At 45.2% G+C, this 24,711-nt stretch overlaps 1 protein-coding gene across 1 annotated transcript in view; it reads right to left on the bottom strand.

Annotated features, from left to right (window-relative positions):
- LOC147609622 (BTB/POZ domain-containing protein) overlaps window positions 1-24,274 on the bottom strand; it is a 44,165-nt gene extending 19,891 nt beyond the window's left edge. Inside the window, exons 1-2 of the mRNA XM_086787478.1 lie at window positions 23,147-24,274; window positions 22,730-23,053 (exon numbers count right to left, since the gene is read on the bottom strand). Of these exons, the coding sequence (XP_086643604.1) occupies window positions 22,730-23,053; window positions 23,147-23,890 (1,068 nt within the window). The 5' untranslated portion in view covers window positions 23,891-24,274. The remainder of the gene's footprint in view (window positions 1-22,729; window positions 23,054-23,146) is intronic.
- Between the last annotated feature and the right edge of the window lie 437 nt (window positions 24,275-24,711).

The following is a 24,711-nucleotide window of genomic DNA, read 5'->3' as shown; positions in this document are numbered from 1 at the left end:
GCAAGGTCCCCTTATTTTCGGGAAATGGTTCGTCTCATTGCTGAATTTGGACCAACCTACACTCCCCCTTCTTCGGAGGGCCTTCCAACCACGCTTTTGGCAAAGGAAAAGGAAGCTGTTGAGCAAGCCATGCAAAACATCAAGGAAGGGTGGCAACGCAACGGTGTCTCCATCATTAGTGATGGATAGAGTGATAGCCAATCTCGCTCCATCCATGGCATCATCGCATACTCTCGAGGGAACACGTTTTTTGTGTCTTCCCATGATGCCTCTCCAACGGGCAAGTATGCCGACGTCATCGTGGAGGAATGGGCAGAGGCAATTGAGCAAGTGGGTCCTCAAGATGTGATCCAGATCATTGGTGATGTGGAGGCCTCAAATCGAGCTGCAGGCGACCTTCTTTTGGCAAGGTATCCACACATCACATTCACTCCATGCATTGCACATGGCTTGAATAATCTTCTGAAAGACATGGGTAGCACCATGCATAGCAAAGGGAAAAGACATAGTTTCATTCATCACTCGGCACACATTTAGCCTCTCCGAGTTCAGGAAAAGATCCCCAAACTTGGATCTTAAAAAATATTCGGAAACTCGTTTTGCATATAATTTTATTATGCTGGAGAGGCTAGTTGCACTCCATAACATTCTCAAGCAGCTTGTAGTGAGTGATGAGTGGAGCACGTGGCCCACTACCCGTAGCACACAAGGAACAACTTGTTACACCCACATCATGGATGCTCCTTTGTGGGTGAAGATTGAGCATGTTGTCAACATTACGAAGCCCATTATCTACATGCTGCGTATGGTGGATGGGAAAAAACCTTGCATTGGCAAAGTTTATGAGGGCATGGACAAGATGGTGGAGCGTATCCTTTCTTTGGAGCCCGACACAACAAAGAAGGCAGAACTTCAAAGTTTGTGTCAAGCAAGGTGGAACCGATATCACTCACCAATGCATGCAGCTGCATTTGTGATTGATCCAGAGTTTCAAGGCAAAGGCCATGAATCGGATGAAGAAGTCACAAATGGCTGGGACAAAATCCTTGCCAGATTGGTGCCTGATGCTACGATGAGAAGCAAGATTAGAATTGATTTGGGAAAGTACAGAGCAAAGACAGGTAATTTTGGTTCGGCAGATGCCCAGCAAGATAGGACACTTATGGGAGGTGCTCTTTGGTGGGAGAACTACGGATCGGGTACTCCAAAGCTACAACGGCTTGCAATGCGCATTCTCAGTCAGAATGCAAGTTCTTCTCCAATAGAGCAACTATGGAGTGTTTTTAGCCATGTTGCCTCGAAGAAGAGAAATCGGCTACTCACTACCAGAACAAATGACCTTGTGTATGTGTCAGCCAACTTGCGACTATTAGCCTAGGTTGCTAGTGGTGACTTTGACCATGAGAGCTTCATAGATATGGAGCCACCGTTTGAGTCGGATGATGACGACCCTCCACCTCCACCTCCACCTGCATCGATGCATGATGCATCTATGGATGATCTAGCTGACATCTTTGTACCTATTTGATATCACCTAGGACTTTAGGTTTCTTTGTTCTTAGCTATCTAGCTTTCACTATGTGGCTGTACATTGTACAAGCTATTGTACTTCTCGTTTTCTAAATATGAACAAGGTCATTGAGTTTGCTATCAAATTCTTGTCTCTTTTTGTCTACTTTCAATTGTATATTTGTCTCTTTTTGCCTGCTTTTAATTGTATATTTGTCTACTCATGTGTATTGAAATATGATAACGTGTCGTTCCGGATCCCGTTCCGGATTGCAAGGGGTCCCGTTTCCGTTTCGGATTGGCCCCTCGTTCCCATATCCGTTCCCGTTCCCTGGTGACTATGAGGTGTGGGATGAGATCCGTCGTATCTCGTCCATCTTGTACATACTAGTTGTAGGCTAGCAGGTAGAGGGTTCTCACTTGAAGGCACATTGGCCTTTAAGTGGGAGGTTGTTGGGGTTAAAGGCCCCTGTGCCGTCCGGGCGGTCTCCCGTGTCCGGGCGCCCACATGTGTATACAATTATTCATTACATATAGTGAATAAGGGGAGGGCTCACAGTACCACTACCGGACTACTTTGGTACTCTCCCCACCATATCGTGTCTCTCTCTCTCTCTCTCTCTCTCTCTCTCTCTCTCTCTCTCTCTCTCTCTCTCTCCCCTATGTGCATGCTCCGCCCCGGTCCCCTTCACTTTCTTTTCTAACATCTTGCGTGTGCTGCCTACCTGAGTAGGGTTAGATCAAGTGAACATTCCTCCGAGAGGAGCCAGCCATGTAGGGAGCTCCCCCTTTCGTGTCTTTTGTATATATTAACTGATTTTTTGCAGTGTTTGTACTCTGCCACTCTGGCAGGTTTTTTCGTTAACTAATGAAAGGACTTTCTCTTGTGGGGAAAAAAAGATCAAGAGAATTTTTTAAGGTTTGAAAAAAAAAACAGTTTGAGGATCTTCAGGCATCATGAATGCAAACACGATGGTGGCTGCTTCTCCGTCTTGTTGGACAAGTTGTCATGCGCATCATTTAATAGGATGCTATGGCAAGCTTGGTGAGGTATGAATCTTCTTTTGAATTCACTATCTGAGTTACATTTAATATTTAGTGTTCTCATGCAATCACAAGATGAGCACAGTATGAATAGATTAATGACTTCCATTATATTATTTTGGGGTCTACCACTTGTTTGGGTGAGTGTATCATATTCGGAACCGTTGTTGTTCCGAGATGATAGAGTTCATGCACCGGATTGTGATGGGTTTAAAAGAGGAATTCCTTATGATTGTCATTACGCTCCTCCGGCAAGTCATCCAGAAATTCAACAGACTTGTGTCTTTCTGATCATCCTCAATCTCAAAGGCGGATGGAGAGAGTGGGATTAGGTTCTAGAGGTTCTGATTTGTACATACACCTTCGACCGACCATTCTAGATCAAGTGAGGGTTTACATCCCTATGATCGAGTTTGCCTATGAAGCTACCGAGCATATGTCTCTCGCAATAGCTAGAATATGTTTGATAGGAGTTGGGTTAAAACCCAAATTCCCTCAGACTTTGATATGTTTGAGACACAGTTGTGGTGCCTCATAGTTTTAGGAGTCTCTAAGAGGGAGGTATGATATCCCCTAGGTACAGGGATTTACCAAATCCTGGAAAGGATGGGTATGATATAACATGTTGAAGCTAGCAGATATTTGTCTCGACAATTTCAGGTTTCCAATTCCATGAGGTGTTGGAGGATTGAAGGATGGTTTATATTCTTCACAGACCAAAAAAAGCTCTATTTTTTTGTCTTGTTTCCGCGGTCATATGTTGGAGGAACAACAACTTCAGTTGATTGGTTCCTTGATGCGTGGCTATGTGGATTTAACAACCAAGTATAATCCTGATTTCAAAAACAATTGATGTAAGTAGTTGGTTTCTCGTTCATTTATTTCCAAGAGTGGAAATGTCCTAAGTGGGGAGAAATGTTGTGTACCTAGCACTAACCCTTGGGTTTAGGGACTAATCCAACAAGCTTAGAAGAGCCCTGGGATTCGAGAATGCAAGCAGATTCAGGTGGCTAGAATTTAGATTTAATAAATCCAAGGTTATTGGCTATTTATGATTGGACTGTTATTTATGGCCACAATAAGCCCTATATAAGTGAGTCTTGGATTATTATTGATTCACCGTGGTATGTGTCACCATTTGGTCCCTCACCCGTCTTGACCAGTGTTTTATACACTAGGTGGAACCAAGGTGTGAACGGAGATCTTTCCACAAAAGAAAGCGGAAGCATTCACTTGAAAGGTTTTGGCCTGGAAGATGGCATCTGGACAAAGATGGCATGGGATTTTCATCGTTAAAGTGATGAGTTAGTGTTCTCATACACTATTAACAAGGGGTGGACATATTAGTATTTGGGCATGGCTCAAAAAGTCAATAAAAGCCAGGCGCCTACCTTTTATGAGGTATTTTTTATAATCTGGACTCTAAAGATGGCAAGTTGGGTCATTTATAGAGTGATTGGCTATATAAAGCACAAATTTGGATATTTTTATGAGGGAAGGCCACTTTTAGCTAAGGGAAAAGCAAGCACATGCTAAAAATAGAGGGGATCAACTCTATGAAAAGGGGGAGAAGGGATGCGCCTCTGAGGGATCCACAGTTGGGCAGTTTTGCTCCCTCTTTTCTATCTCTTGGGAGTGTGTGCATCCATAGAGAAGGGGACAGCAGTGCTTTTCTCAGGGTTTGCTGGCCGTACAGGACCTTCAGCTGCAGGCGCTCTCTCTTTCTCTCTCTCTCATGCACTGAACCATCCGTACACTGACAGGGCAGGTGCTGTTGGGATTTGTTTTCGCTGGTCCTTCAGCCTGGGCAGCCTTTTCTTTCTCTGGCGCAGGCCCTACACAGTGGGCAGCAGACAGACTCTCTTCTCTTTTGTTGGCCGTACACAGCAGAAGGGGCTGCAAGTGACACTGCCTACTCCCTCCACTCCCTCTACACTGATCGTACAGAAATTCAGCCGCCGACAGGGCCTGTCCGTACAGTCGTACATGGACAGTACAAGTCACACGTGTGGAACTTAACCGGCCAGCCTTGAGGGCAGATTTGGACCAAATTTTGAGGACAGTTTTTTAGGGCTGTTTTTGAACTATCTTTGCACAGGTCTTGGGAGATCTTTGTGGACCGTGGACTTGTCGAAGTACTGTGGCAGGCCGTACAGTGGTACAGTGGCCACGGAGGACTTCTCTCTCTTTTTGGCTCAAGTTGTGCAGTGGTACAACAACTGGGCCAAATCAAGGACTGTTTCTGGAGAAACAAGGTTGTGCTTTAATTCTTGTGCAAGTGTTTGCTGAGGAAAATTGTGGAAAGATCTGGTGTTGTTCACACCCGCACCTTGGTATCCTGTAAAAGCTTCTATGTGAATAAAGAAGTTCCTACAGGGGCCAGCCGTTCTGGCTCAGTACGGTGTTATTGTATTATTTAAGGTTCTTCCACTGTGTTGTGATGCTCTGTCTTTCGTATTTGAAGTGTTGGTCTATTCAATTGTTCCGGGTCCCCTATCGATTTCATTGGTATCAGAGCTTAGGCTTTCTCGGAGCAAAGGCTTCCTTCCAACAATGAGAAAGAGAAAAGTTCAGAAGTGGGGACTTCAATGATCAACAGCTTGGCTATTGGGCTTATGGAAGCAGTCATGTGTCTAGAGCATGAGCAGTAGACAGCTTGGCATAAGGATTTATGGATCCTCGAAGTATGGACTTGGTTTTATGTGCCCGTGTTCAGTAGCCGTTCCATATGGACTATTCTAGATTTTAAATTAAATTTTGTTCAAGCAAGTTATATGGAGCTATATCTCAACGTATCTTATGTGTATGCTGAGGAGATATTTATTTTGGCTTCACGACGAACCTAGCAAAGAAAAACTAAGTATACTTTGAGTTTTTGTAACGGGAGGCGGACGCGTGTATTGGAATCGTATAAATGTGAACAAGATTCTGAGCACTTAACACTTGAGCATTACAACCACAAAGCTGAAAATGACAATACACCACATAAAGGGGCCGATGATAAGCTGACCCCCCCCCCCCCCTTTAGGTTATATTACCAAAAGAGTCTGCAAAGTACAAGAGTACGGGTGCCTGGGGATTCACCACCAGCCTGCACCTGATTCTTCCAAATACATTATGAATGAATACATTTCAAACAAGAGAAACTATAGGTACATCCGCCCTACACACAAGTACATCCGCCCTGCACAAGCCTCTTCACAGGTACATCTGCCCTGCACAAGAGTATCACAATCCTCACAGGTACTCCGCCCTGCACAAGATGTAAATGAATCTTTAGGCCCTGTTTCCACGCGAGAAACTGATCCAGAAACCCAGAAACCTGTGTTCTCCGCGAGCAAGTGTCCCCAATGCTTGCCCTAAGCACCTGCTATACCAGGAATCCTTGAGACACATCCATGCTCACATATTCCATTGCTGTCCGGCCTGTTTTGTGCAATAACCAGTCCAAAACAGCAACTTTCTGTCGCGAGAAATCCACCTGTAAAGGGTCCTACAGCCCTGTGGAGGTCCCTAGAGCTGTCCTGTACTGTCCAAGTTGACTTTGGACACCTGTAACCAGCCCAAAACTCGCAATAACCAGAAATTGCAGGTCTGAAATTTACCAACCAGCCCTTTAGAAGAGTGTGGGGATCGTTGTCCAAGCTTGTGTGAGTCCGGGAAGCAAGCAACCAGCCCTGTAGCAACTCCCAAAGCTCCAACCAGCTCACCAATATGTTGAATCATGAGTAAAACAGCCCGAAAGGGCCTCTTGAGGGAGGCGCCTTTTTCAGGTGCCACCTCAGGGGCCTGGTGGGTACACATGCTGGCTGACATGTGTCCCCATAAGGTGTCCAGGTAGGTGTCCAGCCCATAGTGCTCCATTTGTCCTGTTTCTATAAGTTTAGGTCCAACCAAATGGGAAATGGCCATAAGCTGTCCGGACTTCATTAATTTTGGTCCAACCAAATGTATTATAAGTTGTCCGGCCACTTACTATTGAGTGTGGACTTGCAGACCAATAAACTTTAGTAGTAAATGAAGTAAGCTGTAAATTGAGTGTGGACGCACTTGCCACCTGCAAAACCCATAAGCCCACAGTTTTAGGCCAAACAGGAGTGCACACACGTGTCCACAAGGTGCCCTGGCGTCATAGTCACCACGGAACGGTAACGGATATGGGAACGAGGGGCCAATCCGGAACGGGAACGGGACCCCTTGCAATCCGGAACGGGATCCGGAACGACACGTTATCATATTTCAATACACATGAGTAGACAAATATACAATTAAAAGCAGGCAAAAAGAGACAAATATACAATTGAAAGTAGACAAAAAGAGACAAGAATTTGATAGCAAACTCAATGACCTTGTTCATATTTAGAAAACGAGAAGTACAATAGCTTGTACAATGTACAGCCACATAGTGAAAGCTAGATAGCTAAGAACAAAGAAACCTAAAGTCCTAGGTGATATCAAATAGGTGCAAAGATGTCAGCTAGATCATCCATAGATGCATCATGCATCGATGCAGGTGGAGGTGGAGGTGGAGGTGGAGGTGGAGGGTCGTCATCATCCGACTCAGACTGTGGCTCCATATCTATGAAGCTCTCATGGTCAAAGTCACCAATAGCAACCTGGGCTAATAGTCGCAAGTTGGCTGACACATACACAAGGTCATTTGTTCTGGTAGTGAGTAGCCGATTTCTCTTCTTCGAGGCAACATGGCTAAAAACACTCCATAGTTGCTCAATTGGAGAAGAACTTGCATTCTGACTGAGAATGCGCATTGCAAGCCGTTGTAGCTCTGGAGTACCCGATCCGTAGTTCTCCCACCCAAGAGCACCTCCCATAAGTGTCCTATCTTGCTGGGCATCTGCTGAATCAAAATTACCTGTCTTTGCTCTGTACTTTCCCAAATCAATTCTAATCTTGCTTCTCATCGTAGCATCAGGCACCAATCTGGCAAGGATTTTGTCCCAACCATTTGTGACTTCTTCATCCGATTCGTGGCCTTTGCCTTGAAACTCTGGATCAATCACAAATGCAGCTGCATGCATTGGTGAGTGATATCGGTCCCACCTTGCTTGACACAAACTTTGAAGTTCTGCCTTCTTTGTTGTGTCGGGCTCCAAAGAAAGGATACGCTCCACCATCTTGTCCATGCCCTCATAAACTTTGCCAATGCAAGGTTTTTTCCCATCCACCATACGCAACATGTAGATAATGGGCTTCGTAATGTTGACAACATGCTCAATCTTCACCCACAAAGGAGCATCCATGATGTGGGTGTAACAAGTTGTTCCTTGTGTGCTACAGGCAGTGGGCCACGTGCTCCACTCATCACTCACTACAAGCTGCTTGAAAATGTTATGGAGTGCAACTAGCCTCTCTAGCATAATAAAATTATATGCCAAACGAGTTTCCGAATATTTTTTAAGATCCAAGTTTGGGGATCTTTTCCTAAACTCGGAGAGGCTAAATGTGTGCCGAGTGATGAATGAAACTATGTCTTTTCCCTTTGCTATGCATGGTGCTACCCATGAAAGACCATCAATGTCTTTCAGAAGATTATTCAAGCCATGTGCAATGCATGGAGTGAATGTGATGTGTGGATACCTTGCCAAAAGAAGGTCGCCTGCAGCTCGATTTGAGGCCTCCACATCACCAATGACCTGGATCACATCTTGAGGACCCACTTGCTCAATTGCCTCTGCCCATTCCTCCACGATGACGTCGGCATACTTGCCCGTTGGAGAGGCATCATGGGAAGACACAAAAAACGTGTTCCCTCGAGAGTATGCGATGATGCCATGGATGGAGCGCGATTGGCTATCACTCCATCCATCACTAATGATGGCGACACCGTTGCGTTGCCACCCTTCCTTAACGTTTTGCATGGCTTGCTCAACAGTTTCCTTTTCCTTTGCCAAAAGCGTGGTTCGAAGGCTCTCCGAAGAAGGGGGAGTGTAGGTTGGTCCAAATTCAGCAATGAGACGAACCATTTCCCGAAAATAAGGGGACCTTGCCACATTGAAAGCGATGTGGTCATGGTAGAAGAACCTTGCAATAGCTGCATCCACGGCTTCTCGTTTGCGTGGATTCCAAGAACCCGCAAGAGTTCTTTGCGTGCCTTTGGGGGGTGGCGGTTGATGCACGGAAGAAGAGCCTACGGATGTGGAGAAGTTGCTTGAAGGAGTTGTAAAGAATGATGGGTTCGCAGCCATAGCTCTTGGAGGAGGAGCACGAAAAATCACTTCATTATGCCTAGCTTCTAGCTCTCTCTTTTTCTCAGCTGAGATTGACAAGCCTGGTTGGATTTCTTGTCCCGGCTCATGGATTAGGTGACCTCGAACTCGGTTGACTCCCCCATGTTTGGTGCTGCCACAATAGCGACATTTCCACTTCCTAGCTCCTCCGCCTTGATTGGCCTCAAGAATATCCACCTCATCCCACCATGACCATGCTTCGTTCTTCTTGGCTCTCTTGGTTCCCTTAGGAGGCATTATATGAGAGAGAGAGAGAGAGAGATTGTACTTGGCTATGAGAGAGAGATTGTACTTGGCTATGAGAGAGAGAAAGCTGTCTTGGTTCGCTTAGGAGGCATTATATGAGAGAGAGAGAGAGAGAGAGAGAGAGATTGTTCTTGGCTATGAGAGAGAGAGATTGTACTTGGCTATGCACACTGTACTTGCAGCTGCACTGTGCAAGATTTTATAAGTTCTCAGAGAGGTACGTTTTTTTTTAACGTTGATATTGACGTTTTTTTTTTGAACGTTGCAGGGCAGCCTGCATGTCGTCTTTCAACGTTTTTTTTTAACGTTGCATAATCATTTCGTTTTTTGTTTTGTTTTTTTTAGGGATCGGCGGCGGCGCTCAACGCAGGTATCCGTTTTTTTTTTTTAATAAAACGGGTGCCCAACGTTTTGGGCACCCTTTAAAAAAGGCTGCCCAACGTTTTGGGCAGCCTTTAGCAGCCTTTAAAAAAGGCCCAAATTTTGGGCCTTTTTTAAAGGGTGCCCAAAACGTTGGGCACCCGTTTTATTAAAAAAAAAACGGATACGCTGCCGGCTGCTGCCAAATCTGGGAAAAAAAAATCGTTAACGTTGTCGTTTCGAGAATCAGGAAAATAAAAATAAAAAAAACGTTGCTCCACGTTCCACCGTTCCCAAGGTGGCTTCCTCCACGTTCCCCCGTTCCACACCAGTGGAACGGCGTTCCCATGTGACTATGCCGGGCGTCCCCGATCCCTCGGCTTTGGACTTCACAAGCCAAAATAACAAGCATTGTCGAGGCAGCAAGACAATGTCACACAAAGTAAAATAAAGTTATGGCATGCATCATTTATGCATTGTGCACATGTAAACTTGGAGAACCACCTATCATCATTCTTGTACTTGAAAATATTCCGCCTGCCATCATAACAAACCATGTGTGCATGGCCGGAATCCACACGGGCACCGCCCGAAAGTCCACAAATGTCCTGCCATGTCCTTGGACTCATATGCATCCACTCATATGATCCATACACATGCCCAGGTATAATACATACATGCATCCGCATGTTTCTAGGCCTGACACGCATCCGCATGTCCCTAGAATATAGGGGTTTGTGACATTCCCCCCGGCTTCTAATCAGTTGACCGCAACTGAAAAGCCTCCAGATAGGCCTTCAAAAGATATGGGTAATCCTCCAAGTAGGCCTCATCCATCCATTTCGCATCCAAAGCTGAATAATTCTTGAACTTCACAAGGTACCTACGAACAAGTTTGCCTCCCGCAAGCTTTCGTTCCTTGTGAAAAACAATCTGTTCAGGTTGAAGAATCTCTTCCAGCTCATCCACCTCGGGTGGGTCTTCCAAAACCGGCTCAAACGGTGTTGGTCCCACATAAGGCCTCAATAGGCTCACATGAAAAGCATTATGCATGTTCCAATGATCTGGGAGTACAAGCCGAAATGCAACATCATTGATCTTCTCCAAGATCTGAAAAGGTCCATAGTACCTGTTGGAAAGTTTAGGATACTTTCCCTCTTTCCCTGGCCTCTTCCGAAGGCGTGCCTTTTCAAATTTCAACAAGACCCAATCACCTTGTTTGAATTGTACATCCCTTCTATGCTTATCAGCTGCCTTTTTATTCTTGGTTTGAGACCTCTCTATGGCTGTCCGTACCTGTGCAAATGCAGTATCCAAGTCTCTGACATACTCATCTGCTGCAAAAATCTCATCCTTTGTACGAAGGATGGGTGGTATTACCACCTTGCCATAGATAATCTCAAAGGGCGCCTTGCCCGTAGAAGTATGTACCGTATTGTTGTAGGCAAACTCCACAAGTGGTAAATACTTCTCCCAATCCGATTTGCGGTCGGATACATAAGATTTCAGTAAGTCGAGGACGGCTGAATTTGCTATTTCACTTTGCCCATCTGTCTATGGATGGTAAGCTGATGAGAAGTTCAGCTTTGTACCCATATTGTCAAACAATGCGCGCCAAAATAAGCTTGTGGTTCTAGGATCTCTATCCCCCACAATAGATTTAGGCATGCCATGGTGTTTGAATATCTGTGCCAAAAACATCCTAGCCATATGATTTGGCTTTATTGTCTTGCGCACGGGAATGAAATGTGCCTGCTTGCTAAACCTGTCAATGATGGTCCAAATAGCATCATTTCCCTGTGGCGTCCTTGGCAAATCCATAATGAAATCCATAGCAATGCTTTCCCATGGTTCATTTGGTATAGGCAAAGGCTGAAGCAATCCAGGTGCTTTATGTCGGTCAAACTTGACCTTTTGACATACCATACATTCAATATGCTTCAATATCCTTGCGAATATCTGGCCAAAAGAAATACCTCTCCAAAGCTTGTGCTGTGGCCAAAATGCCTCTATGACCTGCATATGGAGGAGCATGGCACTCATCCATAACCTTATGGCGAAGGTTCTTTACCACACACATACGATTTTGCATCATGAGATATCCATCTCTTATGACATAAGATGGGACAGCAATACCCTCTTGCAAATCAACCCATACATGTGCAAAATCCTCATCCAGATGATAAGTATTACGCATATCCGATAAGTCCTCATGGTATGCAACTGTAATAGCATGAACCTGTGGTCGTCTAGATAAGGCATCTGCCACCACATTCTTTTTCCCTGGAGTGTGTAAAATCTGAAAATGAAACATTGAGAGGAAATTTGCCCATCTCATATGCTTCTCTGAGAGCTTACTTTGAGTCAAAAAGTTATCTCAAACTTTGATGATCAGTTTTGACCATAAAATCAGCCCCTAAAAGATAGTGTTTCCAAATAGTAAGGACATGAATTACAACCAGCAACTCCTCCTCATAAACCTGTAAGTGAAGCTCTGCATGTTGTAAGCGTCTGCTCTCATAGGCAATGGCATGTCCTTCTTGGTTCAAAACAGCCCCTATGCAGTCCCCACATGCATCACATTCCACCACAAAAGGTTTTTGCAAATCCAAAATAATGAGTACCGGTCCCGAGATGATTGCACTCTTCAACTTTTGAAAGGCATCTCTCTCTTCTTGTGTCCATTTAAAGATTGCTTTCTTCTTCGTTAACTCATGTAACGGAGCGGCAATGAAAGCAAAATGCTTGACGAACCTCCTGTAGTAAGCACATAAACCAAGGAAGCTCCTCACTTCATGGACTGATTTCAGCTCTGGCCATTCTTGCATGGCTTGTATCTTTGCGGGATCCATGCGCACACCATCCTTTGATACAATGTGACCAAGATAGTGAATCTCTGGGAGAAAGAATTCACTCTTTTTTGCATTTATGTAGAGCTGATTTTCCTTAAGCTCTTTAAACACAATAGCCAGGTGCTCACGATGTTGGGCTTCATTCTTTGAGAATACAATAATGTCATCAAAGAATATACCCGTGACCTTTCTATGCTTTCTGAACACCCTGTCCATCATCCTGTTGAAGGTAGCGGGTGCATTTGTAAGGCCAAAAGGCACCACATAAAACTCATAAAGACCAAAGGCTGTCCTAAATGCAGTCTTGTGTACATCTTGAGGTGCCACTCTCACTTGATGATACCCACTCTTGAGGTCTATTCGGCTGAAACATGCCAAACCTTCAAGCTTGTCGAAGATGTCATCAATGCGCAGAATCGAAAACTGATTCTTGATGGTTATCTTATTGAGGGCACGGTAATCAACACACATCATGTAAGTACCATCCTTCTTTTGAACAAGAAGTACCGACGAGCAATATGGCGAGGAACTAGGCCGAATCAAACCCTTTTCCAAAAGTTCATTCACCTGTGCCATAATCTCTTCTTGTTGACTAGCACTCACCCTATATGGTGGCCTATTAGGTGGAGAGCTACCGAGAATTAGATCTATGCAATGATCTTCCGGCCTCTCGGGTGGCAACCTTGCTGGCAAAGCATTCGCAAAACAATCTTTGAACTCATTCAAAAAGTTAAGCTTGTCTTGATCTAATGTACTCACATCAACACTAGAATGTCCAATGGTATCACGTACAAAAACCAAGTAAGAACAAGCTGATTTCTTTATTGCCTTATTAATTTGTACATGGTTTACAAGAGGTATGGTACTTCCAGTAGTACCAACATCTATAGAGTGCTCACGGCCTCTATGTACAAAGCTGATTTTCTTCTCTTTGTAAGCCTTAATAGGCTCTAAACGGTGATGCCAAGGCATCCCCAACAAAACATCACAACCTGTAAGAGGAGCCACTAAAAAGCTCTCATGGTCGAGGTAGTCCTGTATATGTACACGGAGCTTACCAATGACCAGAGTTACATCAACCTGTTTGCCCTCAAAGGCGGCATCTGCATTCATTTGCATTCCCATGTCTTCCACATTGAGACCTATGGCGGCAACCATCTGTACGGATATAAAGTTATCTGTGGAAGCATCATCAAAAAGAAACAAAGCGGACTGATCCTTCAATTTGCCCCAAGCCTTGCATAGGACTCTACTCTTGGACTCATGCCCTGTATTACCCTGCGCATCGGGTACAACATTCACGAGAGGCTTTTCCACATTAGGCTCAGCATTCTTAGGATTCTGTGGACATTTAGGATATATATGATCTTTACTGCCACACTTAAAGCATTTTCCAGCCTTCCTGTACTCTTCCAATTGCTGTTTTGAGAGCCCAAAATTGTGGCGTTTACCCTCCCGGCTTCTTTTCGGAGTCATCCTTTGCATCTCGGCCATCTTTGGGAGCATTCTTAGGTGGCTGTCCACCCTTTTTTTTGGTCATAACCAGCCCTGAATTTGCTCTTGTTTTGACCTGCAAATGGCTTATTTGTGGGTGCTTTCATGTGCAAGTTCTCCGCAATCATGGCTGAGTGTATAAGCTCTTGTATGGTCTTATTTGGGTACACTCCCAAGCTTTGTTGGATGATGTGATGGAGCCCCGATTCAAACTTTCTCTTCTTCTCGTCCTCTCCAATCTTCATGAAGGAAGTAACCTTGAGAAGGACTTTCCAAAACTTTGCTATGTATGAAGCAACGGACTCTCCCTCATCTTGGGACAGCCAATCCCACTCCTTGCGTACATCCTTTGCAAAGTTTGGTGGTAAGAATTGATCATAAAACTGAATTTTGAAAGAAGACCAAGTTGGGGCAGCACTTCCATTAAGTATTTTTGCAAGCCACCAATCACTTGGCGTATCCTTGAGATGCATTCCCACATGCCTGAGCATAGACTTTTCCGAAAAGTCTTCATTGCAAAAAGCTATCTTAAACTGTCTAATGAAAGCAAGTGCTTTAGTAGAGTCCATCCGTCCCTGAAAGTTTTAAACTTTACATCCTTGTCACCGGACTTGAACTCTCGAGGCTTCTTCCTTCTATGTGCATCCCTATGTACATCCTGTTCATCTTCATGGTGATGATGCCGCGATGAAGATTCACGATCCCTCTTCGTTCTCTCTTGAGCCACACTCTCCGAATGAGTGGAAAGCTCAACACGAGAACGGATATGTCTTCTTGGAGCAAAGCGGGAATGAGTAGAGGATCCCTCATCCTTACTCTTCTCTTGACCTGCATCAAACCTAGCACCAGGGACTCTTGTCCTTTCAGCATTTGGCACTTGCTGTGCTCTTCCTGCTTGTTGTGCATCATGTGCACCACCACGGGCAACCATGAGGGGTGGCTTCTTGAAAGCCAATCTACCATCTGCTTCGGTGTATACATCACCCTTAACCATTAGGTATGCAAGTGCAAGCTCTCGGGGTTTCTCAACATCCATTTCCTTTGCAATTGCTTCAAAAGTGACTTCATGGACTAAAGCCTTTGCCTTCGCAACCAACACCCTTTGTACATCCGGGTCATTTTTCAATGACCTGAGCTCTTCGGTTTCAGCCCTATAGCGTCGCACTTGACGCCTCAAAGATTCCAAATCAGAATGCATAGTGTCATGATGAGTACCTGCATCTCCATAGATATCATTGCCTGCAGCATCTCTTGCATCCCTTGTACCATGAAATTCACGGTCCTATGTGTTCACACTGTCAGAAATGTGGCTGTCCATGACACTCAAATCAAGTCACCAGTTATGATTCCAAGCCTCAGACCGTTTTCCAACGAGGGAAAAAACTGAGCTCCGATACCAATGTAACGGGAGACAGACGCGTGTATTGGAATCGTATAAATGTGAACAAGATTCTGAGCACTTAACACTTGAGCATTACAACCACAAAGCTGAAAATGACAGTACACCACATAAAGGGGCCGATGATAGGCTGACCCCCCCCCTTTACGTTATATTACCAAAAGAGTCTGCAAAGTACAAGATTACGGGTGCCAGGGGATTCACCACCAGCCTGCACCTGATTCTTCCAAATACATTATGAATGAATACATTTCAAACAAGAGAATCTGTAGGTACATCCGCCCTACACACAGGTACATCCGCCCTGCACAAGCCTCTTCACAGGTACATCCGCCCTGCACAAGAGTATCACAATCCTCACAGGTACTCCGCCCTGCACACAAGATGTAAATGAATCTTTAGGCCCTGTTTCCACGCGAGAAACTGATCCAGAAACCCAGAAACCTGTGTTCTCCGCGAGCAAGTGTCCCCAATGCTTGCCCTAAGCACCTGCTATACCAGGAATCCTTGAGACACATCCATGCTCACATATTCCATTGCTGTCCGGCCTGTTTTGTGCAATAACCAGTCCAAAACAGCAACTTTCTATCGCGAGAAATCCACCTGTAAAGGGTCCTACAGCCCTGTGGAGGTCCCTAGAGCTGTCCTGTACTGTCCAAGTTGACTTTGGACACCTGTAACCAGCCCAAAACTCGCAATAACCAGAAATTGCAGGTCTGAAATTTACCAACCAGCCCTTTAGAAGAGTGTGGGGATCGTTGTCCAAGCTTGTGTGAGTCCGGGAAGCAAGCAACCAGCCCTGTAGCAACTCCCAAAGCTCCAACCAGCTCACCAATATGTTGAATCATGAGTAAAACAGCCCAAAAGGGCCTCTTGAGGGAGGCGCCTTTTTCAGGTGCCACCTCAGGGGCCTGGTGGGTACACATGCTGGCTGACATGTGTCCCCATAAGGTGTCCAAGTAGGTGTCCAGCCCATAGTGCTCCATTTGTCCTGTTTCTATAAGTTTAGGTCCAACCAAATGGGAAATGGCCATAAGCTGTCCGGACTTCATTAATTTTGGTCCAACCAAATGCGAACGCATTATAAGTTGTCCGGCCACTTATTAATGAGTGTGGACCTGCAAACCAATAAACTTTAGTAGTAAATGAAGTAAGCTGTAAATTGAGTGTGGACGCACTTACCACTTGCAAAACCCATAAGAAAGGCGTTGAAAAACATTTCTGATTCTGGAAAAGGCTTTTCTATGATTTTAATAAATAGTTTATGGTTTTGGTCTTGTGTATTGGAGGCTCCTAGCAGTATCGGATGCTAGAATTGTCGCCTACACAAGGATCTCATATGGGGAATATTGAAACCAATCCCGTCAAGTGGGAATAGACTCCGTTGGACACCCACACGCGTAATAGCACAACTTAATATCACAATTTGAAATGGATAACTTAATAACAAATGAAATTTGAAATGAAATAAAATGAGATAGATGGACACCAACACTAGGGCCGGAACGGGCCGACCCCCCCTCAATATATAATATATTATTGGAAGTATTTAACAAATACAATGCTCCATGGGAGCCAAGAACCAGATGATGTCCATGTACAAATGAATACAGTACCAAACAAGAGGCTCGAAGTAGATGTTCGAAGAGTCTCTACAGTCCTATGCCTTCACTGGAATCCGCGAACAGCGCCCCACTGGTGTTCCAGGACCACGCACAAACAAGCGCTCCCGTACTAACACCTGGCTCTCCCGATCTCAGCACCTTTGGACCGTGGTTCTCCAAAAGCTTGCCCTACCCGGCTCCGAATGAGTGTTAGCCGTAGAGAGAGAATCCTTTATCAGATTTACAACACAGTTCTTAACTTAAATCTGAATTCACTTACTTGTAGCTTGCAGATGGAAGACCAATACCCATGGTGTCTGTGTGCAGCTACTTGAGAGGGACACCAAGGTGCAGCAGCATGTCGAGGAGAAAGAGGAGTAGCTGTCTATGTAGAAGGTGTAGCCACCTGAAGAAAGGAGATGCCCCCTATGTAAAGGAGGCGCAACCGCCTGCAAAGGAGAACAACCACCTGCTATGCAGGACACAGCCGCCTTCTTGTGGAGGAGGAGGAGGAGGAGGAGGAGTAGCCTATCTGAAGAGGAGCCGCCTGGCTGCAGAGCACAGCTACTGGAGAGGACACACAACCGTATGGTTGCCAGACAACAGTGGAGACGAGAGGGCAGCCTGTAGTGCAGCTGCCAGCCTGTAGTGTACAGCTTGCTGGAGAGAACACACAAAAGGGGCAGCGCAGCCTGTATGGAGATGGCCGCCAGCTGCCTGCAGAGTAGGAGAAGCAACGCCTTCAGCATGTGGTGTAGCCGCCTGATGGATAGGCGATGCCTGGCTGCAGCCTGCGCCGCCTGTAGAACAGAGAGAACAGCCCGCTGAAGTTGGTCACACAGCCGCTAGGGATGAAGCGCACAGCCGCCTACAGCGAAGGCAGCCGTCAGCCTGTTGGATAGAGGGAGCCGCCGTCAGCTGAGGGGGTGAAGATGGCGCAGCCTGAAGCAGAGGAGATGATGGTCGGTTTCTTTTTTTTTTTTACTAGAGAGGTGGTGGCTCTCTTTTGTAAAGGTTGGAGTGGAGTAAACAATTAGAGCTGGCTGGCTCCCCACGTTTGCATGTGGGCGGCAAGCTTCATGGTGTGGTGTGGTGCCCACTTTTAAGTGAATGTGAACATACAACCTTATAAAACAAAAGGTTAGAATTAAAACTATTACACCAACAAGTGCAATACACTTACCACCTGTTCACACACAACAAAACTCGTCAGAAGACAGAGCAAACTTCACGACTCACTGGCAGGCATCCCCGCTCAGTAACTGACACGTCAAACAGACAAATAGTATCATGGACATATCTCCCGTTCATGGAACAAGTTTAAAAATATATATATCTGTCGGGCACAAAAATGGCACGACATAAAACATAAATCCTGGTCTTCCTATGGAGTGACAGTCCCATAGGTAAAACACAGTTCCAAGCACGAGCCTTCCTATGGAGTAACAGTCCCATAGGCAAGACACGGCACGAATACTGGCTCTTCCATAGCGTGACAATCCCATGGATAGAACACAGTCCATGTCATACACGGGTGGCACCAGTCTGGCTCCCGTCCATATAACACCATCCTGCTAACACACAGGTGGCACCAGTCTGGCTCCCGTCCATGTCAAGCAAAAAAAAATACTGGCCTCTTCACATGAGACACCGGCCTGGCCTCAAGTGAACGAGACACAAATCTGGAGATGGACCAAATGGTCGGCCAATTGGTGACAAATATTCTAGTGGTATGGGAGTCGGGACGCTAGAAGGGGTGGACATATTAGAATTTGGGCATGGCTCAAAAAGTCAATAAAAGCCAAGCGCCTACCTTTTATGAGGTATTTTTTATAATTTGGACTCTAAAGATGGCAAGTTGGGTCATTTACAGAGTGATTGGCTATATAAAGCACAAATTTGGATATTTTTATGAGGGAAGGCCACTTTTAGCTAAGGGAAAAGCAAGCACATGCTAGAAATAGAGGGGATCCTCTATGAAAAGGGGGAGAAGGGATGCGCCTCTGGGAATCAGCGGGCAGTTTTGCTCCCTCTTCTCTCTCTCTTGGGGGTGTGCGCATCCATAGAGAAGGGGACAGCAGTGCTTTTCTCAGGGTTTGCTGGCCGTACAGGACCTTCAGCTGCAGGTGCTCTCTTTCTCTCTCTCATGCACTGAACCATCCGTACACTGACAGGGCAGGGGCTGTTGGGAATTGTTTTCGCTGGTCGTTTAGCCTGGGCAGCCTTTTCTTTCTCTGGCACAGGCCCTACACAGTGGGCAGCAGACAGACTCTCTTCTCTTTTGTTGGCCGTACACCGCAGAAGGGGCTGCAAGTGACACTGCCTACTCCCTCCACTCCCTCTACACTGATCGTACAGAAATTCAGCCGCCGACAGGGCCTGTCCGTACAGTCATACATGGACAGTACAAGTCACACGTGTGTAGCTTAACCGGCCAGCCTCGAGGGCAGATTTGGACCAAATTTTGAGGACAGTTTTTGAGGGCTGTTTTTGAACTATCTTTGCACAGATCTTGGGAGATCTTTGAGGACCGTGGACTTGTCGAAGTACTGCGGCAGGCCGTACAGTGGTGCAATGGCCAAGCGGGACTTCTCTTTTTGGCTCAGGTTGTGCAGTGGTAGAACAACTGGGCCAAATCAAGGACCGTTTTTGGAGAAACAAGATTGTGCTTTGATTCCTGTGCAAGTGTTTGCTGAGGAAGATTGTGGAACGATCTGGTGTTGTTCACACCCGCACCTTGGTATCTTGTAAAAGCTTCTATGTGAATAAAGAAGTTCCTAGGGGGGGCAGCCGTTCCGGCTCAATGCGATGTTATTGTATTATTTAAGGTTTTTCCGCTGTGTTGTGATGCTCTGTCTTTTGTGTTTGAAGTGTTGGTCTATTCAATTGTTCCGGGTGCCCTATCGGTTTCAGCCTGGACCTTGACCAAGAGGCTTACTCCTGCCATGGACGTGGCGGATCACGAGTAGTCTTGCCAAGGGCTCCTGTGGACGAGCAGTGGTGGTATGGGATGCCAAGGCTGACTGGATGGGCTCGTGGGAGTGGAACCTTAGCCTGTAGCTCAGAAGAGGTTTGCAAACGCGAACCTACAATTGGGTGGTGGGCCTGCCTGCACCCCTTTTATTTAGTTTCTCTAATTTTCTTTAAGCCTATGTACTAGGTGATCCTCGAGAGGAGTCTCACATTTATTATGGATGCCAAATTGACCAAGATCAGGTCCATGGTTCTTGTGATCATTCTCCATGCCTTGGGTAAAGAAAACACAGATTTTCTTTATCGGGAAAACACAGATCTACTAGCTATCTACCTAGACCTAGACTCTAGCATGCGAGAGTTAATTCAAAGGCCTATTGCAAAACCTTATGCAGATTTGGTACTGGGTGTGTGGATAACGGCACCATGAACCACCTTTTTATTGGCTCACGTGAGCTTCTCAGAAAGTAATGCAATGGGGGACAATTGCAAAATGCTAGTGGGAGAGAATGTCACACACTTTCATACCATCAACCAACGGGGCCAACACTGAGAAGATTGATAATCCACCCACACGTGAACTAAGGCAAAGGTCAAGCGGGCAATCTAGGCCCGAAAAGGAAATAACCAACAGTAGGGTCCTATTAATAACCCCCATCATTCCTAATTAATCATCAGATACTCAACGCCCAAGAGCAAAGCTTTTGGAAAAGCAAATGTACAATCTAGCAACAAGCATCTCCGTTAGAACAGCTCTGTCAAATTGTAACTTGGGCTGAGATCACAAGATGGAACATTTTTGGACATTCATTTCTATTGTAAATAATACATATTAGCGTTATGGTTTCTAGTGTATTATTGTGTTTGCTTATCTTCCCTTACACTTCCATCTCGGCTAGCATAATCACAACATAAGGAGCACTACAATGAAAACCCGTTTGGTTTTCACAAGAATCATCACAAGAACAAGGTTTCTGAAATATAAACCCAATCGTGGCATAGTGGAAGGCATGATGCAACTCGAGAGCACCTCTTCATCTCTCAATAAATATCTATTGGCATCATCCAGAAAACAGTATAGTCTAACATGTTGTAAGGTACTCTTATGGAAACATTTTATTCTTGATCAAGATTTCTGCACTGAAACATTTAAAACAGCGATTGTAAGCTGAACAGATTTCTTCAAATGCCGTCTCTATAATGTTGACACTAATTCACTTTAAGGCCCAATTAAAAAACATGGACTATTTTTAGCCCAATGGCTACTTTACGAGGTGCTCCAAAAAGTGTTTGGCTATTTTAAAAGGTTTTTCCCAAATTGCTCAAAATCATTAGTTTTGAGTGTGTTATAAAGACAAAATTGCCAATAATACACATATTGTCTGTACACCACATTAAGAACTGCCTATTGTTTTGACACTTTTACTTAAGTTCATAGAAAAAATATATTCACCAAACTATCTATATTTACATCACGATATTTGGCCTCTTAATTTTTACCCTGATAAGGCCTGTCTTTATAAATGCAAGGACAACTCAGAGAAAGAAGCAACAGAAGACTTGAACAAAATCTCCAAGCACACGGATACCTAAACTACTGTATCTGTGCATAAATGTTCTCCTTACAAGCCTGCTAGAGAATGGCTGAGAGCTGAAAACTGAGAAAAACCTGCTAAAGGTAAACCAAATCACCTACAGACGGACAGCACTGGCCACATTCAGATGGAATTCATTGTGCTTCTGATTTTTCTGCAAACCACGATGCTATTAGACTAAGAACAAGTTATAGAGGCCAGGGCTCAAGATCGGAAGCATATGATGCGCACTGGAAGCCAGTCCCTTTCTCAATTAGCACTCATCATGGCTAACACTATGCCAAACTCCAACCTACACGCAGTAGTATTCCATGTGCACCTTGATCTGGGGATGATGCTTGTAACATGTGTAACAAGTCTGGCTTCTTAGATGCTATTACCCTCTACTTAAATGAGCTTAACTCCTCCATTATAAGATTGAACATGATAGATGCTCACACCTATATAATTCTAGGTCTGTTCGAAAAGAAAAAAACCCACTTAATTAGTTATTTATTTCTTCTTGTACAAGCTCATTACACTCTTTAAAAATGACTAAAGGTAAACATCTGAGTAGTAAAATGTCTTGGAGGAAGCATGAGCAATTGGGCAGTGCTCTTACCAAGGGTAGATGATTGTTGATGCTACAACAAACACAAGAAGGTCCCCTACAAAGGTGGGATAGATCTGCAGGACTACCATGTACTGCAATGTTTGAAAGCCACTCACATATTCTGAACCACCTATGCATTCCTGCATATTCTGAAACATCTTGCTCTCCCTTGCTGTGGGCTAACCAAGATCCACAGCCAAATCCATGTGAATCCACATGCCAAGCAGAAATGACGAGAAGGAAGCCTCTACGTTAGTGAAGGCAAGCACCAAAACCCTTAAAAGATCTCAACGTTTGACTTCTTTGAGAATAGGATTAGTTAGAAGTCAGGCATCTCCAGATCACCGATCACTAAGGGCCCTGCAACGTAAATAGCAAGATGGCACCAATCCGAGACAACTAACACCAAGGCACCATCAAAAAAGCGATGGGCAGGGTAAGCAACTCACTTCAAAGAATCAACTTTGGCCTAATATTGTATCATAAATGCTGGCCTAATATTGTATCATAAATGCTTTCAACCATCCTAAGATTATACATTATGTTCTTGACAGCTTCCACTACCACAAACCTTCCATGAGTTTTATAATTTTCTGCATCTGTTTGACTAGACTGCATATGTTTCACTAAACTCCTGCTGTCTATTCAACTTCAGAAGCATCATCCTAACCTGCGTCTTGTATAAGCTGCTATAGAATCAAACAATTCACCTTTAATTTACATTTACAGGTACAAATGTTTGTAAGACAAACTTGGACGACTTGCCAAGCTCAAATAGCACCACGTAAGAAACTACTTCACAAGCAAAGGTACCTTCGCAAAAGGAATGCTCCATGCACTTAGCACCAGCTTGTGTGCCCGTGCTGCATAATCAAGTCCATCTACAAAAATTTCCACATCAGTGAATTCTGCATTGCTGAAAATTTCCCCCAGCTTCAAAGGATCTATTGGAGAAACATCTGAGAAGACTGATCTGGAATCATTAGACTTCACTGCGCATGTGCATGCAAAATGCACTGAGCGTTCAGATGTGCTATCATCCATCTCTGCTTGCATTCTCTTGCATTGACTGGCCAAGGTCTCTAGACCAAACTCCTCACAGACCTGTCGTACAGCAGCTAGTTGCGAAAGCGACAGCTGCAGCATATTCCATGTTCAAGGTTGGAAAAAACTTGATAGATCACAGCTATCAGAGACCTAAGAACTCTCTGAAGAACAAAAAGGAAGCACCTGTGTCTCGCCGGTATACATATACTGGAGAAAGGCATGCAGGATGGGGTACTCAACAAAAGGAAGCATGACCACATCCTCTTTGAAAAGTGAACTTGATGAAAACTTGGTGCAACAGCAAGCAAGAACAAGCCGGTGTGCAGGAACCAGTTGTTCTTCCGATCCGACACAAAAATGCAAGTCTGCAAAATCGGGGCTCTCGAGAAACTGTGCAAGCCCTCCTGAGGCGAGGGCATACTGAGCAAGCCTGGCTGAAAGGGGGAGGCTTTCGGCATACGGCAAAACCCTAATGTTTCTGTATCCAACATGCTTGTCCCAGCTGCTTAAGCCAACATATTGAACTTTGCGAGTGGTATCAGAGTGAGTCCATTCAAAGAAAGTACCCTTTCCAGGCTCTCCTTTGCCCACGGTTATGTGTCCATCACAGATACTTATCCAGAAGCGTTCAAAATGAGAAGGGGAAACCATTACAACTGCGCCATCGAAGACGGGGCTGCCGTCGACTTCGATCTTGAGTCGACGGTTGCGATGGCTCCCCAGCACGATAGCGTAGTTCGGATCCATATCCGTGCGGTAATGCTTGGATCCCGCCTTCTCCTTCAAGACCACTGTAACATCGTTGTCTGCACAGGCTTCAAAGGCGATGCAGCCGCGACCTGCTTCCGGGAAGCGCAGACGCTCATCCACCAGCCAGGCGCATTCGAACGGAGGCACCACAAGCAGGTTGCTGCGGGCCTTGGTCATTGTAGAACAGTGGGAAGTATAGGGCACGGCAAACAGAGTTGAAATGCTAGGGCTTGGTGGCTATGGCCGAAGGATAGGGCTGTAAAGAGTCATAGAGAAGGATGATTAGGGTGCAAGAGAAGACCTGAGGGAAAAAGAGATGAACAACTAGCGTGTGACGGAACAGAGGGATGTGCAGGATATGGATTGATAGCTATGGAGCTTCACAAGTTAGGGTTATGGGATCTAGGCAGGGCGAAGCTAGGTTATGCAAGATGACAACTTCAAGGTATGAGGCCGTAAGAGAAGAAGGACAATGAGGATGGGGCTTCGCAAAGTAGGGTTTTTCCAAGGGACAAGATAGCTACGAACTGTCCTCCGCTGCGAAACCGACGTGGCGTGCCCGGAAAGATCTGGATAGAGTACCTACCTGTGTGCCTACGGGGCATGTGGTCCGGACAGCCTGCATGTTTATTCACGTGCACCTTGCCAAGTGGGCCCTATGGTATGGCCTCTGCAGACTCTACATGGCACGGTGCCTTTAAGAGGGAGTTCAAGTGGGATCTACAGCGGACATGGGTGAAAAGGCAAATCGAGAGGATCTGGCCGTCAAAAAATGTAAACTAGGGATAAAAAGTAAACTAGGGACGGCGGCGGCATGCGGATCGCAGATTCGGGAGGTCGTGTGGTAATCATTTGGGTTGGGTTGGTAGATTTTTGAATCGTAATCATTTTTCAACACATTCTTCTTAAGAAATCTATTGGTTGCATGTAATGGATCAATTAATGAGGTTTGAGCATCTTCCCAAGGTAAACTAGGCAAAAAACGTAAACTAGAACCT

This window comes from Cibotium barometz, chromosome 51 (genome assembly GCF_041138505.1).
Source record: "Cibotium barometz isolate CiBa-2024 chromosome 51, ASM4113850v1, whole genome shotgun sequence".
NCBI classification, from domain to species: Eukaryota; Viridiplantae; Streptophyta; class Polypodiopsida; order Cyatheales; family Cibotiaceae; genus Cibotium; species Cibotium barometz.
This window is presented reverse-complemented; position numbering and strand designations above follow the sequence as displayed.